The sequence below is a fragment of the Ailuropoda melanoleuca genome, chromosome 2 (genome assembly GCF_002007445.2).
Source record: "Ailuropoda melanoleuca isolate Jingjing chromosome 2, ASM200744v2, whole genome shotgun sequence".
In the NCBI taxonomy this organism is placed as follows: domain Eukaryota; kingdom Metazoa; phylum Chordata; class Mammalia; order Carnivora; family Ursidae; genus Ailuropoda; species Ailuropoda melanoleuca.
In genome coordinates, this window is record NC_048219.1 from 37,279,622 (window position 1) to 37,295,914 (window position 16,293).

General features: G+C 33.7%; 1 protein-coding gene across 5 annotated transcripts in view; it reads right to left on the reverse strand.

The window, feature by feature from the left end:
• ITGB3BP (integrin subunit beta 3 binding protein) overlaps positions 1–16,293 on the reverse strand; it is a 64,271-nt gene that overhangs the window by 21,261 nt on the left and 26,717 nt on the right. For all 5 annotated transcript variants that reach the window (XM_034653613.1, XM_034653612.1, XM_034653611.1 and 2 more), the window contains exons 3-4: positions 12,046–12,181; positions 3,531–3,600 (exon numbers count right to left, since the gene is read on the reverse strand). In XM_034653613.1, coding sequence (XP_034509504.1) covers positions 3,531–3,600; positions 12,046–12,181 — 206 coding nt within the window. The remainder of the gene's footprint in view (positions 1–3,530; positions 3,601–12,045; positions 12,182–16,293) is intronic.

Below are 16,293 nucleotides of genomic sequence, written 5' to 3' on the forward strand. Positions count from 1 at the left end.
TGTCTCTATCTCTGTCGAATAAATAAATAAAAATCTTAAAAAAAAAAATCACCATTGTATAACCACCTTAGTAGTAACAGACTTAGTAGGGTAGACTACCTTCCCACTGTAGGTGGGCATCATTTAATTCATTGAGGGGCTGAACAGAACAAAATGTGGAGGAAGGAAGGATTGGCTCCCTGTCTGCCTGTTTATTTTTTTAAATTTATTTTTAATTTTTAAATTTCTATTATTTTTTAGAGAGCAAGAGAGTGAGCGGGGCAGTGGGGGAGCTGGACAGGGGGAACGGGAGAGACAGAATTTCAAGCAGGCTCCACAGCCAGCATGGTGCTCAATCTCATGACCCTGAGAACATGACCTGAGCTGAAATCAAGAGTTGGACCCTAGTCTCACTAAGCCACCCAGGCAACTTATCCTGCTGGCCTGTTTGAATTGGGACATTACTCTTCTGCTCTTGAACTGGGATTTACACCATCAGCTCCCCTGCTTGTCAGGCCTTTGGACTTGAACTTGAATTACACCACTGGCTTTCTTGGGTTTCATGCTTGCGGATGGTAGATCGTGGAACTTAGCCTAACTGCATGAGCCAATTCTTCATAATCAATCTATCTATATATGCAAGTATATATATAACTCATTATCAATACATTTTAATTATTTTTTTAAAGATTTATTAGAGAGAGAACATGCGTCTGCGTGCAAGTAGGGGGAGGGGCAAAGAGACGGGGAGAGAGAGAATCTCCAGCAGACTCCCTGCTGAGCACGGAGCTAATGGGCATGATCCCAGATCATGACCTGGGGTGAAATCAAGAGTTGGACACTTAACCAACTGAGCCACCCAGGCACTCCAATCATTTTAATTATTAAAAACAATCACATAAATGCCATTTTATTATCATTTCATGGTATATTTTATTACTTTCTATATTATTATTATTATTACATATATATGTATCTGCAATTGGTTCTGTTCTCTGGACAGCCCCAACCTATACAATTGCCAAAACAAAATATAAAATGCTACGATCATTTAAAACTGATGTACAAATGTGAAATGTTCAATTTAATTTCAGATTTTCAAAAACCAAGTCTTTAGAATGGCTTTACAAGATAATAAAAAAGAAATCTAAACAAATGGAACAAATGAAGAACTCATTACTACAGCTAGTAAAATGGCTTTATTGACTAGGATTGAGTAATTTTATAATGAGTTGAAAAAAACAATCAGCAAGCCATAATTTTTATCTATTGTAAAATATCTTGGCCTGTCCTTAAGCTCACTAACTCCAGTATCAAGTCATGGAGTGAGATAAATAATAGGGATCTTTAGAAATAAATATTGAGAGAAATTAAATAAATACAGGCAAATTCCTAAGTGAACCATAACAAAGGTTCTTGTTCCCTTGCTACTTGAAAGCTCACTGCTATGAGAGCTGTTGTTAAAAATCTGGAGCTGTTAGCAAATCGATGGGTTCAGAAGAATAAGAGAAGAAATTACAAAAAGTTAGAATAGCTTATGTGGAGCTGACTGGGGGGAAAACAAGGATAAGTTTGGCTTGCTTACGTGGTATCACTGTTGCTCAAAAAACATTTCCTCCTTCACTGTTTACTTTTATTCCTAGGTTTGTTACACTTCATATAATTATATCAGAAATTCATTTGGTTTAGCAGGTATCTGCTTTCATTTTTTTTAATTTTTAATTTTTAAAATTTAAATTCAATTAACATATAGCGTATTAGTTTCAGAGACAGAGTTCAGTGATTCATCAGTCTTATATAACACCCAGGTATCTGCTTTCAAATATAAGATTACACATGCTTCAAAAATTGTTACTTGCCACTTGCTTTCACTGTATGTTCTTTTGTACAATTTATTTTTCTGTGTGTATATATTGCCAATTTTAAAATACATTATATAAGTTAAACAAAAAGAGAATGCTTTCCCTTTTTGAGGGAAAGATATTTATTTATTTATTTTAGAAAGAGAGAGCATGAGTGGGGGCAGAAGCAGAGGAGGCAGGAGAAAAAATCTGAAGCAGACTCCATGCTGAACGGAGCCCGATGCAGGGCTCAGTCTCACGACACCGAGATCATGACCTAAGCTGAAACAAGGAGTTGGACGCTTAACCAACTGAGCCACACAGGAACCCCAAGAATGCTTTCCTCTTAACATCTAGTTGAGATTGGTTTCACTGAGGAAATGGGAACTTTGCGTAGGAGAAGGAAGGAGTTGTAATTTACAACAAAAATATTTGTGGGACAGGGCACATGAAAATATTTGGAGCTGGGGGATGTGGCTAGGAAAAGCATCTAGTAAAAGCAGATAAAGGGGGTATGATGATATATGTAGGAGATGCCAAACAAAGAAATTTCTTTGCAAAACTCTTCCCTTTGTCCCTGCTGTACTCTAAATGGCATTCAATATTTGTATATTTAAATCTAGACTAGTACTGACTAATACTATAGTTCAGCTACATTATGAAAAAAATAGACTTCTGGGGTTATAACCACAAGTTATAACACTATTTGTATGGTAAATGTACTCTGAATTCCACTCAAATGATTTAAAAAAACATTTTAAAACATAACCTATAACCGATTTCTAAGTTTGGAAAGGTATATTAACTTACAACATAAGACCATAAGCTCTCAATGGGTAGAAACTTCCATTTTCTTCATCTTTACCCACCCATCATATTGTGTGACACACAGATGATCTAGCTGAAAGGGTAAATGAGCTGAACACATGAACTGCTTCAAAAATTTAACCCCCCATTCTGGTTAATTCAATTTTCCAGCCTCAGTGGATAGATCTAACTATTCTTTCCAAAATATATATGGGAAGTAGATTTTTGTAGATGATATCTTCATTCAAGGCAGCATTGGCTGGCCAATATGGAAAGAGTTGGGTGCTAGCATATAAGCCTCCTGGGTTCCTCTGGAACTCTTAATCTGCTGGCTTCACTGTGTTCCTAGCTTTTGAACCAGCTATTTGTTAGGCACTATGTTCCCAGACAACAGATTAGTTTCCCATCCATATAAAATCTAAAAAGGGCATTTTCTTCCTCAGTTTTACCTTAAGCTGGTCTCTAATTCATGGGCTGGGAAACCATGCTCAATGAGTATTAAAATTAAGATATCACAGGGGCGCCTGAGTGGCTCTGTCAGTTAAGTGTCCAACTCTTGGCTTTCTCTCAGGTCATTATCTCATGGTCCTGCATGGGGCTCTGCACTTAGTGGGGTCTCTGCTTGAGATTCTCTCTTTCCCTCTCTCATCCCACTTGCACTCTCTCTTTCTCTCAGATAAAGAAATAATTAAAAAAATTAAGATATCACATACCATGATCACATGAACACTGCAAAACACATCACAAAATATTTTACTTCTTTAAAAAAGAACACTTCAACTCAGGTATAAACTATTTTTTAATTTTTGCAAATAAATTATTTCTCTTAAATTATTACTTTAAGAAATATGACCCTTTTCTTTCAAGACACATGTGTTTATTATTTCAAAACAACAAACTTACTCATCATTGTCTTTTGTTGTAGGTTCCTTCCTTTCGGTTAAATTGAGGTGACTCAATTTTTTCCTCTTTCCTATATACATGAGGTAAAAAGAAGAACTTAAAGTTAAGGGGAAAATTGTATTTTAAATAAAATTTAGATCACTAAAGTTTAAATAGAACATAAAAAGGTAAACTAATGAAAGGGAAGTAGGAAAAGAAAAAGTATCCTGGAATTTTCTATGGAAAAAAAATCACTATTATGAATAACTTTTCAATAGCTATTTTGTTTTTTTTTTATTTCCCAATATCCCAATTTTTTATTCATGATGACTTTATATAGAAAAAAACAATCTTTACTAGGTAAAGGATACTTTCAACAAATATTTTAATAAAGAATGTCATCTTAAAGTTTCCAGTTTGTATTACTTCACCCCTTTTTTTTGCCTCAAAGTTAACAAGAGGTTGGTGATACGTATATCTACAAGACAGTGAGTTTCTAGTGATGTTACAGTAAAACGAATTTGATTAATGTACCTGACTTTAAATGCATATTGAAAAAAATGCATAATGATTTAGTTAATTCTTGGAAAGATCCTGTGTGTGGGGTTGAAAGGTAAATTAGATTTTATAGCTCTAGTAGAATATGATGTTTGCACTTATTAATGGTCAAATGGATAATTGTTTTTTTTTTTTAAAGATTTAATTTATTTACCTGACAGAGAGAGAGACAGCCAGTGAGAGAGGGAACACGAGCAGGGGGAGTGGGAGAGGAAGAAGCAGGCGCCCATCGGAGAAGCCTGATGTGGGGCTCGATCCCACAACGCCGGGATCACGCCCTGAGCCGAAGGCAGACGCCCAACCGCTGTGCCACCCAGGCGCCCCAACAGATAAGATAACTGTTTTATGAGCTCTCAGTTTACTTGTTGGTTCTCCTGTACTTCATAGTATAGGACATCTTATACTTTAAAATATGTGATGTATAATAAGTATTTGAGGACATATCAGCAAGAAGATTCTTAATGTCTTACATATACTGGCCTTTAATAAATGTTTATTGAATGAATAAGCAAGCAAATGAATGAATAATCCAATGTTTTACTACTAATGAAAATTAAGTCCAGAGAGATCATTTTTTTAAATGTATAATTGGTGACAACCTCTTTATACTATGTATTTTTATGTTGTTCTATTTGTTCAACAACTGGCACAGGAACTATTACTTAACTCAACGTCCTTATTGTTCACAAATGAAAAACAGATGAAATAAATTTTATTATTTCATTTAACCCAATATACTCAAAATACTATAATTTTAACACATAAAATTATTAGTGAGATCATTCATAGTCTCTTTTTCACACAGGTATCAAACGATACCTGGTGTATATTTTACACCTCTAGCACATCTCAGTTCAGATGAGCCACAGTCCAAATGCTCTCTATCTACCTGTATGGAAAGTAGAGCTCTATGTAATACTGCAGGAGGATCCAACACTTCTAGATGAAATGGAGTACACAAATAACACAAAGGCAATTTCTCTAAATTTTAAAATGTAATTTATTAACATATTAATGTACTGTCTGGAGCAGACTTTCCAGTGCTGGTTTACACTTTTTTCTTCACTTAATTTTTATTCCATTACTCTTACTTGCTCCTATCACTAGGGGAAAAGCTTATTTAAAGTATATTTTCTGTTCGCTGATATTTATAATTTCACTAAGTAGATTCTGAAACATAAACAATAATTTCCCTCATTGTTACTTTGGATTTTATGGCTTCTCTCAAAACAAAAACAAAAACAAAAACCCAAAAACAACTATATCATAACTAAACTATCTCAAAATAGTCTTTAATTCTAAAAAGAGAAAGACTTGTGATTTAGAGATCTTGCTAAAGTACTACTTATCTCTATTGTTTACTAACTTTTCATTATTTGAGTTGTCTATATCCTTAAATTCCAAATAGCAAGAGTTTATTTAACAAAGGATTAAGGGAAAAATAGTAACAATATTTTATTTATGATTTTAGAGACCTCTAAGGAAAAAGTCTATTAAAATCCATCTCTTAAAAAAAAATCAAGCTGGATATGAAATCCCCTGATACACATTAAACTTTATTTTCAGAAAATCTTTGCCTAAAGGTTAATACTAATTTCCTGAATATTGTGCTATGCTGTCTGCATTCAATAAAGCTCCACAATTAAATATTGAAATTTCTTTGTTCCTTTAACTTGTAATTAATTTTCACATTTTAGCACCATCAGTCAATAAAGTTAGGAGAAATAGTAAAAGAATGCTTTATTTGAACTTTCACCACGTGTTCAATGCCTGCTGAAAACATTTTTATTATTGTAAAGGGATCAGATATCTTATTCTATAAAATGTAATTGATAGCATGAATCTCAATCTTCTCGTGGAAGGACTTATGTTTCTAATATACTTTCCAATTGTTAAATAGGAGGAGTTTTAGTATCTCTAAGAATAATACTTGGATCAGTTATCAGAGACCGTTTGGACTCTAATATATCATTAGGAGTATTCCAGTTACTGGGGTGCCTTGGTGGCTCAGTTGGTTAAGCATTCACTTTTCTTGATTTTGGTTCAGGTCATGAATTCAGGGTTATGAGATGGAGCCCTGCATTGGGCTCCATGGCTTGAGATTCTCTCACTCCCTCTCCCTCTGCCCCTTCATCCCTTCCCCTAAAAAAAGAACAAAAAAGAAAAGAGATTCCAGTTACTTAATAATTACTTCCTTGATTTTCATTTCATTTTATTAGCAATTAACATACAGCAAATGGGGCAGATTCTATATGGACTTTTTCTTGCTAGGTTATGTATAACAAACAGTTGTGTATGTGATTCACCAGTTTCACAAAACACTGGTGAAAAATGTACCATCACTGAATCTGGGCTACATTCAAAACTGTATTTGGACTTTCCAGGAAGCCTTAGGGAGCCTCTTCTCTAACTAATGAAGATAACTTTCAACAGATCATGATGTTTAGAAGTACAATCAATGGCCACATAATTTATCCAAGGCCCTAAAGCTAGTAAGTGGCAGAGTCAGGATCTAAACCCAGGCATCTGGCTACTAAGATTGTTCTCTTAACCAGGATGCTATGCTTCTTTAAACAGTTTTAGGCTGGTATCATACTGCTTCTAGATACATAAAGTCTACAGATAGGCTACATCGTACACATCATTTGGTCCCAAACCAAAAGGCATGAGATGAAGAAAACCTTGACGCAGAGAGGTTCACGTGATTTGTCCAAGGTGTTACACACTGGTTAGTATCTTTTTTCCAAAAGAGTTATTGCCAGATCAAGTTGGAGCCTGTAGGCTAAGAGGCAAATGAAATCATGTTATTCTTTTTTAAAAAAGATGTATTTATTTATTTGAGAGAGAGCGAGCAGGTGAGAGTGGGGAGGTGGGGTGCAGAGGGAGAGGGAGAGAGACACCCAAGCAGACTCTGGGCTGAGCAGGGAGCCTAAGGCGAGGCTCGATCTCACAACCCTGAGATCACCACCTGAGTGGAAACTGAGTCCAACACCCAGCCTACTGTGCCACTGAGGCACCCTGAAATCATGTTATTCTTTTAATTAACCAAATTATTATTAAACAAGAGTGGAGAATGAATAACCTCCTCAGAGCACCAGTTCATGAAAAATAACAATGTTAATGGTTACTTTTTTAAAATTCAAAATACCTTTATTGAGTCCCATGGAAGAAATGTAATATTCTTAAAAATATTTTACCTATATTATTGAACAGAAAGGTATCAATGAGAAAATTGGAATTGCTTTTTAGCTACTAATACATTAATATTTGAGAAGCAGAATGGTAAGTTTTAAAATCTTTCATCCAAATTAGATTGTGGACCACATTAAGAAGCATTTGGCTCATATATCTCAAACTTCTCATCATATATTTAAGCTGATAGTAATTTATCAGCTCTTTTGAAATACATATTGTCTGTTCCTTCTCCCACTTAAAAAGAAATCAGTCTTGCCAGAGGTCTACCATTTGATTAGTCTTTTCAAAGAACAAGCTTTTGATTTTGTTGCTTTTCTTTGTCATTGCCTTGTTTTCTATTTAATAATTTATTTCTATTTAATACTTTATATATTTTACTATTTCCTTTCTTGTATTTTTTGGGGTTCATTCTATTCTTTTTCCATCCTTCTGAGTTGAAAGCTTGGCTTATTAGTTTTCAATCATTCTTCCTTTCTAAATATATGCATTTTTAAGTATAAAATTTCCACTAAGAACTATTTTAGTATAATGCAGTATTTAGGTGTAAAGTTTTTCTGTAAGTTTTTTGTTGTCATTATCATTCAATTCTAAATGTTTTATACTTTCCATTACGATTTTTCTGAACAATAAATTATTTAGAAGGTTCTAGGTTTCCAAACATGCGGGCTAAAATTTTTAAAGGGCTGCCTTTTTTTATTGATTCCTAAATTCACAAAATTTTGGTCAGAGAATGTGACAGCAATTTTATACGTTGAGACTTCTTTGTGACTCCAAATTGGAGGGAGATATATATATATATATTTTAAGATTTTATTTTTATTTATTTGACAGAGAGACAGCCAGTGAGAGAGGGAACACAGGCAGGGGGAGTGGGAGAGGAAGAAGCAGGCTCCCAGCGGAGGAGCCTGATGTGGGGCTTGATCCCAGGACTCTGGGATCATGCCCTGAGGAGAAGGCAGACACTTAACGACTGAGCCACCCAGGAGCCCCTAAATTGTTATATTTTTGTAAAAGTTCTAGGTCATGCTTTATTATGTGTTGGGTATTACACTTGTTTGACCACAGCTCATTTGATCATGCTTGCTAGCTATGTTCAAACTGTTTATATCCTTCCTAAGTTTTTATCTATTTCATCAATTTCTGAAAGAGGTACTTTAAAATTTACTATAATTAAGGATTTGTGAGTCTCTTCTTATAATCTTGTCCTATTTCATTATGTTTTGTTTTTGTTTTAAATGCACATAGTTTCAGGATTCTTTTTCTAGTGGTGACTTTTTCTTTCTCTCACTGTATAGATTCCTATATCTTCAATAAGGCTTTTTTGCCTTCAAGTCTATTTTGGTCTATATTAATATTCTTATACCAGCTATTAATTTTTTTAAAATTAATATTAGCTTTGTTTTTTCTATCCCTTTACATTTAATCATCCTATGTCTTTTCTTAAAGCCTAAATAATGATAGTAATTAAAACAGCTAAATACATATTGAAAACTTACTACATGTGAGGCACCATTCTGCGTGCTTTTTGTGTATTACTTATTTAATTCTCACAACAATCCTGAGGTAGATACTATTATTTTCCCCATTTAACAGGTCAGTAAATGAAAAAAAAAAAACACACAACAATTATAAAGTCAGTTAACAGATGTTCTTCTGCTCCCTAATAATTATAAGAATCTTAAAACACTTTAGCTTCTTCCTGCTCCCTCATCAGTATTCCATGCTATTATAGTCTATTATTTGTTTTAACCCCACCTCAAATTGTTTGTCTTTTGCATTATAGTCAACAGAATTTGTAGTCACATTTTTGAAATTAGATTTATAGATTTATAATTAAATTTACCAACATGTTTGCTAATTTATTTTTTCACCATTGCTCTTCACATTCTATTCCTTTACCTGAGGCTCAATTTACTTCTACAAGTATATTTTTTTAGTAATCCTTCAGGGGGTATCTGTGAATGGTAAAGTCTCTCCGAATTTGTCTGAAAAATTTTTTATTTCATCTTCACTTCCTGAGTAAAAAAATTCAGCTGTGATTTTCAGTTGGTATTATTCTACTTCCTGCTGAAGTCTGTTCATATAGATAAAAAGTCTACTATCAGTCTGTCATTCCCTTGTGGGTTATATGTCTTTTCTCTGGTGGACTTTAAAATTTTCTCTTTGTCTTTGACAGTTTGCAGTTTTACCATGATATGACTAGGTGTGGATTTGCTTTCATTCATCCTGCTCAGACTAAGCATGCTACTACAACCTGGAAACTTTCTTTCCTTAACCGTGAAATTGAAATCATGAAAAATTGATAGTCCTTTTATCTTAGAATATTGCCTCAGCCCATTCTCCTTATTTCCTCCTTGTGGAACTCCTATTTGACATATGTTGGAGCTTCTTATTCTATTTATCATTTTTCTTTATAATTTTATCATATTCTCCATTTCTTTATCTCTGTGTTATTACATTGCTACAGTCTGGTTGTTTTTACAGACCTATTGTCTAATTCACAAATACTCTCTTTGACTATGCAAATTTGTTGTTTATCTTTCTACTTTAATTATTAAATAATAAGTCTGATGCATCCTTCCTCTTTACTGAAAAGCAAAATAGTTTGGAGAAATTTGCTAAGGGGTAAGGGAGGGCAGCAAAATAATGACAACACACACAAATGTACATAACAATGAGAAATATACATGATGATAAGTAAATAAATACATCTCTCTCAAAAGTATAAACTGGAATCACTCACCCCGTTTTTGGGCCACATGTAGAGTCTAAGTAGAGTTCCGGAAGATTTAGAAACAGATTTTTCTTTCTTTTATAAGTGCAAATGTATTTAAATATAGTATTAAATCAGCTGTTCACATAGTACACAGTTCAAATGCATATAGAAAGTACATATAAATACCTAGAGGAAGAGTATTCCAGGAGGAATTCAGGCTGAGACCCGTAAGTGCAATGACCTTGTGGCAGGAAGGGGTTTGGCATGATTGATGAATATCAAGAAAGTAAGAGTTGTTAAAGTAGCATAAACACGGGAGGGTAGTAGAAAAGGATAGACGAGGTGGTCAGGTATTTGATGATGTACGGCCTTAAAAGTCATTATAAGGTTTTGAATTATTTCCTAAGTGTGATGGGAAGTGAACTGTGCTTAAAATGCTCTTGAAAATGCTATTTAAATAAAAGTGCTTATTTAAGTTGCATCTTATGTTTTGTACAATATTTAAAAACTGAGAATTGTTAATAGAAGTTATGAGATCATTTGGAACTTAAATTACTTCAGGCTTAATTATTTCTAAAACATGTATAAGATGACATATTAGGACAAGCAATGTAATGATTACAAATAACATAATATAAGATCCTAGAGAATTCTCCTATGTTGAGACTTTTGTATGTGAGATATATATATCAAAGAGTATATGAAACATATATAAGTACAGTTTAATGAACCAGTATAACCACTATATAAGTTAAAAAATAGAATATTACCAGTATCCGAGGAACCCTTGCTATATGGCTTTTTTAAAAAGAGCTTACTTAGTACTATAATCTGTGATAATTATCCACTTAAATGTCAACTGGAATCATGTGACCAATCTTTTTATGGGCAAAAGGAATGTTCCCTTAAGTCCATATTTAATTTCAATATGGAAATTGAATATGTATCCATTTAAAATCTATTCATATTTCAGTATAGAGATGTGCCATCTCTAAGGCACTAATTTTTAATTTTAAACAAAAGATATATTAAGTGTATTAAAAACAGATAGAGCTTGAAGAAAATGTATACATCTTCATATATTTTTGTGAAAGCAAACCTAATAGTAATAGCTTTAAGATAAAAAGCGTTTGATTAGAGTAAAATAAAAGTCATTCGAAAGTTTAAGATCTCATTATGGGTTTCATTACAACAAATTAGGTAAAATGAGATTTGTTTCTGTGTAGCTTCTAGTATATTCTTAGCACTCAATAAATGTTAAACAATAAAATATGAATTAGGCTAATCACAGCACATCTAAAATATATTTTATTAAATTTGAGCCTACTTAGAATTTTATATTATAGAAACCTGACATGTCACTGATTCATGACCTATTGTAATATTAAAAATTAAACCTATGAAATATAGATTCATATATCTTTTAAATAAATATTTTAGCAATAAACTACAAGAGAACAAGAAATATGCATGGTCAAAATTAAACTAACAATATTTTAAAATAAAGAATTTCATATTAAAATTAGGTTATTCTCCAGTGGAAAACTCTACAGATTTTTTGGCAAATGCATTTAAGATAGTAAAGGAAAAGAAGGGAATGAAATATAATAAAAAAAAGCAAGCTATATAAAGATAAACGAAATGTGGATAAAACTAAATGGACAACAAGAATAAAAATAACATTTGGAAGTATCTCTCTTAAACTACGGTACAGCAGTACCTGAATTATATGCCCTTTAATTTATGCACATGATGAATAGCTTGTTAAGGGGTATATCTGTAACCATTATAATTGATAGTAGCTGAAAGCAGTCAGACCATAATTTCTATTTAATGGATGGGATAGTAAGGGAACAAAGTCTACAGTAGCATTTTAAAATAAGTGCCTAGAAAGTTTACATTTATGTCCAAAGTAGTACCTATATTCTAGCCTTCTTTATGTTGAATTCCTCAAGAAAAAAGAAAGAAATCAGCTGCAGGAAGATCCATATATTATTAAATAAAAATTCTGATTTAACCAGTAACTAGAAAAATATTACAATAAATGGAAAAGAATGTTCAACTAACCATTTGATGGTTCATTTTTGTGCTCCTGTTCTTTAGAGCTTGCAGGAGAAGCAAATGGGCTCATTTGACAAGTTCCAGTTGTTGGAGAATAAGTTGTAATACTTTTCCTCCTCGTGATTTTTGAAGAATCAAATGACTGAAAATAAATATTAATTTGAGACAAAAATACTTATGTTTAGTTCTTTGAGAATGCCTTTTAAAACTTCTAAAATTCAAACCGATATTATTTTCCTTGCTCTTTCTTTTCAGATTTTAAATATACTCAATTATCACCTCCAAAATGAACATGATTCTTTCAAGTTTTGTGGATATTTCAGGTCTCTACACTGTTTAGGGCATCTCAATTTGATATTTGTGAAAATTTAATATTAAAGGTTTACTACCTTCTGAGATGGTATTTCCAAACATTTTAGAGATGGCTAACTCTTCCAGTTATATCCTGATGTTTGCTGTCTGCTGAACCTTAAGTATAATTATGGGGCTAGGCCAAGGAAGCTCTCAGAAGTTTCTCGTAGTAAAACCCACAAGAAAATCCTAGAAGGTGTATGTGCATTCCTACACCTTCAAAAAGTTGCTCTGACACAGTGACTTGTCTTAGGAATAACCAAAGTAATGTTCAAACAATTGAGTATAACACTTAAGGCCCTTGAGAATTCGGCCTATCCTACAGGATATCCTCCTATCCTCTCCTGTGGGTTCCTACACACCTTGTGCATACCTCTAATATTGGAGACTACTGTCTCCAATAAAATTAAAAATTATCTTAATAATTTTTTACATTTCTGTCTGCCCCATTAAAATCTGAATTCCTAAAAATAAATATTTCTTCATCTTTGTACCCTAGAACTCAAAAATGTGTAATGAATGAATGATGTGAAAGGACAATCCAGTAACCTTGGCCAAGCCACTCTGAATTCATTCATTTGTTCATTAGTTCATTCATCTAATATGAAATGACACCTGTGGTACCAGTCACTTAGATTATACACATTTGGGCCTCAGCTCATTCTGTGATCCTAGGCTGGAATGCCCTTTCTTCCCTTCCCCAGGATCAAATCTTTCTTTGGGTTAGGTCCCATTTATGATCCACTTCCTCCAAAAATCCATTATCACACTATTAATTGCTTGCTCTGAATTTCTTTTAAACTGTTTTCTGTAATGCCTACTGATCACCCAGCGCTTACTAACTAATGTGTACAAAGAAAGAGAACAAATTGTTCTGGCCTCATAAACAGCAGAGAAGAGGTCGTAACGGTAGTATGGGTGCTACAAAAAAATTTTTTTTTTTTTTTAAGATTTTATTTATTCATTCGACAGAGATAGAGACAGCCAGCGAGAGAGGGAACACAAGCAGGGGAGTGGGAGAGGAAGACAGGCTCATATCAGAGGAGCCTGATGTGGGGCTCGATCCCGTAACGCCAGGATCACGCCCTGAGCCGAAGGCAGACGCCTAACCGCTATGCAACCCAGGCGCCCCGGGTGCTACAAAAATTAAGAGGAAAGGGAAAAATCAAAGTGGGCTGCAGTAATTTTACAGAAGGATTCTTAGGAGGAGGAAGTAGGTAAGGCTTAGATAAGCAAAAATGAAAGGTATGAAAAACCTGAAATTTAGAGGTGCTACAGACGGCATAGGCTGGATTTGGGGGATAAAAAAAAGGTCTGAAGGCTTATGATGTTATTAACATTGTAGAATTAAATTTTAGTGTGGTAGCTGACTTGAAATAGTTATATAATTCTCCATTGTCAATGATTCTTTATTTCTAAGACATCCTGGCAGAAATAGTGGCTGTGTCACCCTTTTCAATAATCTTGGTATTAGTTCCAGAATCTATAGCATCAATTTTTTTTTTTAACAGTTAAGGTTTTAAATGAAAAATACTTTTTCATATTGGGGAAACAGAAGGCTTTCCATTCTTTATTTTATGTATCCATAGTAGCCACAAATGTAACCAATATTTTTTTTAAAAATCAAACTATAATATCAAGTTATAACTCTAAAGCAATCTTTTTTGTAGGGTGAAAAGGTTTTAAGTCTCTTTATCAGGTGGTTATTATTACCTTTCCATCTTGAGTTTTCACCTGTTTATATGTATTCAGTCATAAACTATGACATTTATCCAATCTTACCCTACCTTTCCAAGAATTTATTGCCCAGAACTATTTCACTGTGTATGTACAAGAAATGGAAGTCACTACACTAATGTACATTTATGTCAATCTGCTTTCCTATTTACCAAAAAATTATTTTTTCCAATTGCCAAATATCTAAACATTACAACTATAGATCATACATTTCTCCTTGAAAACCATTTTCAAGCTTTCATAAAATACATCTGTTTGTGTGTGTGTGTGTGTATGTGTGTGTATTTCTTTTCCCCCTCACCTTAAAATACTGAAACTTCTTGGAACAGGGGAGAGGAGGGGAAAAATACTGAGGCTTCTCTTCTGCTTTCTTTTTTTGGCCATCTCTGTTAGTTAAGAGGAAAAATGTCTGTCTACAATTACTATACAAAGAGGAAAAAATGAAAATCTACCTCCCCCTACTATCCCACTAAATGTTCTTCAGTAAATAAAACAATATACCTGACTACGGATATACGCAAAGGAATAATCTTCTTCTCTAAGATTTTTTTCCCTCTCAAAGTTTTATCAAGGTCCTCTAACTTTAAAACCCTGAAGATGCTTAAAAGTGATCCTAGAACCTATCTAACCCATACCAGGAAGTTAAGACTGGGATTTCAGGGAAGACTGAGCTACTAATTGAGAAGTCCGGCACTCTTTCCACTCAGCAGTGAGGAGTGCTAGCTACCAGATCCTTTAGAAAACAGAGGAAGAAAAAGTGAGAAGACTAGATTTGGCTAGAGAAGGGAAGGAATTCAGGATGTGAATAAAATTAGGGACAGAGAAATCAGTAAGTCACAATTGTATAATAATTTATAACTGCTTATAATATTCAGTGACTCTAAACTTAGAGATATTTAATGCCACTATTAAAAAAGACTAATGATCAGCCCAAACACCACTGTACTTTTTGTAAAGTGGTCAAACCTTGTATACTAGCAAAACTAAAATTTGGGCATTGATTTTTCTATCTAAAAAAAGAAATGAATGTTCGCTTCATAATTTCAAATATAGATGACATTCTCCTTCAATATCTTTCACAAATTGTAGCTTGCTTTCTCACTTTGCTTAAAGCATATTCTACCAAAAAGGTGTCTGTATTGCATTGATTTTTACCTATTATAAACAGTCAAGAAAGTACTAACTAAGGGTTCTTTCGGGATGAAATATAATGGAAAGGATCTGCTATTATTATTATGAAGTACTACCCCATGCTATCAGTGAAATATTTAAAACACAGGTACTGTAGATATTTGGATAGCCAGAAACAAAATTAGGGCAACTAAAGGGAGATAAATTTTTATAAACTTACACTGGTTAATTAGGTCATTGGAATGTCTTACCTAAGACACTATTATAGATTACTAGTACTATTATGGAATTTATATTAAAATACTCTAAATACTAGCTGTCTCAGGCACTTTTCACAATTTGGGCATAGGGTTCTCAGAATAGTCCTAGAGATCAACTAACTTCTTATCAGCTACCATGATTATCATCCTTAATGGTTCTAATAATGTTGGGGTTTTGTTGTTATTTGTAATATATTTGTGGAAGCAAAAGCATTTTGCACTAATCTCATTGATCTCACAGGGATAGCGGAGAAAGAATATAACCAATATATTAGATCTATGGTTATAGAAATGTTCTATTTCTTGATTGGGTGTTTGATACACAGGGGTATACATTTGTTAAAACTCATTGGATTGTACACTCAAGATCTGTGGATTTAATAACATATAAATTTTCTTTTGATAAAAAATTTTAATAGGAAAAATAAAACACTGGCTAAAAAAGTTGATATACTGGTGTTTCTATTTGTATTCATTATTGTTCCACAATTTAAAAATATGAAAATACTATTTTTTTAAAAGATTTTATTTATTTATTCGACAGAGAGAGACAGCAAGAGAGGGAACACAAGCAAGGTGAGTGGGAGAGGGAGAAGCAGGCTGCCTGCTGAGCAGGGAGCCCGATGTGGGGCTCAATCCCAGGACCCTGGGATCATGACCTGAGCCAAAGGAAGACGCTTAACGGCTGAGCCACCCAGGTGCCCCGAGAGAATCTTTAAGTAGACTCCGCACTGAGTGCAGAGCCCGATGCAAGGCTCGATCCTACAACCCTGAC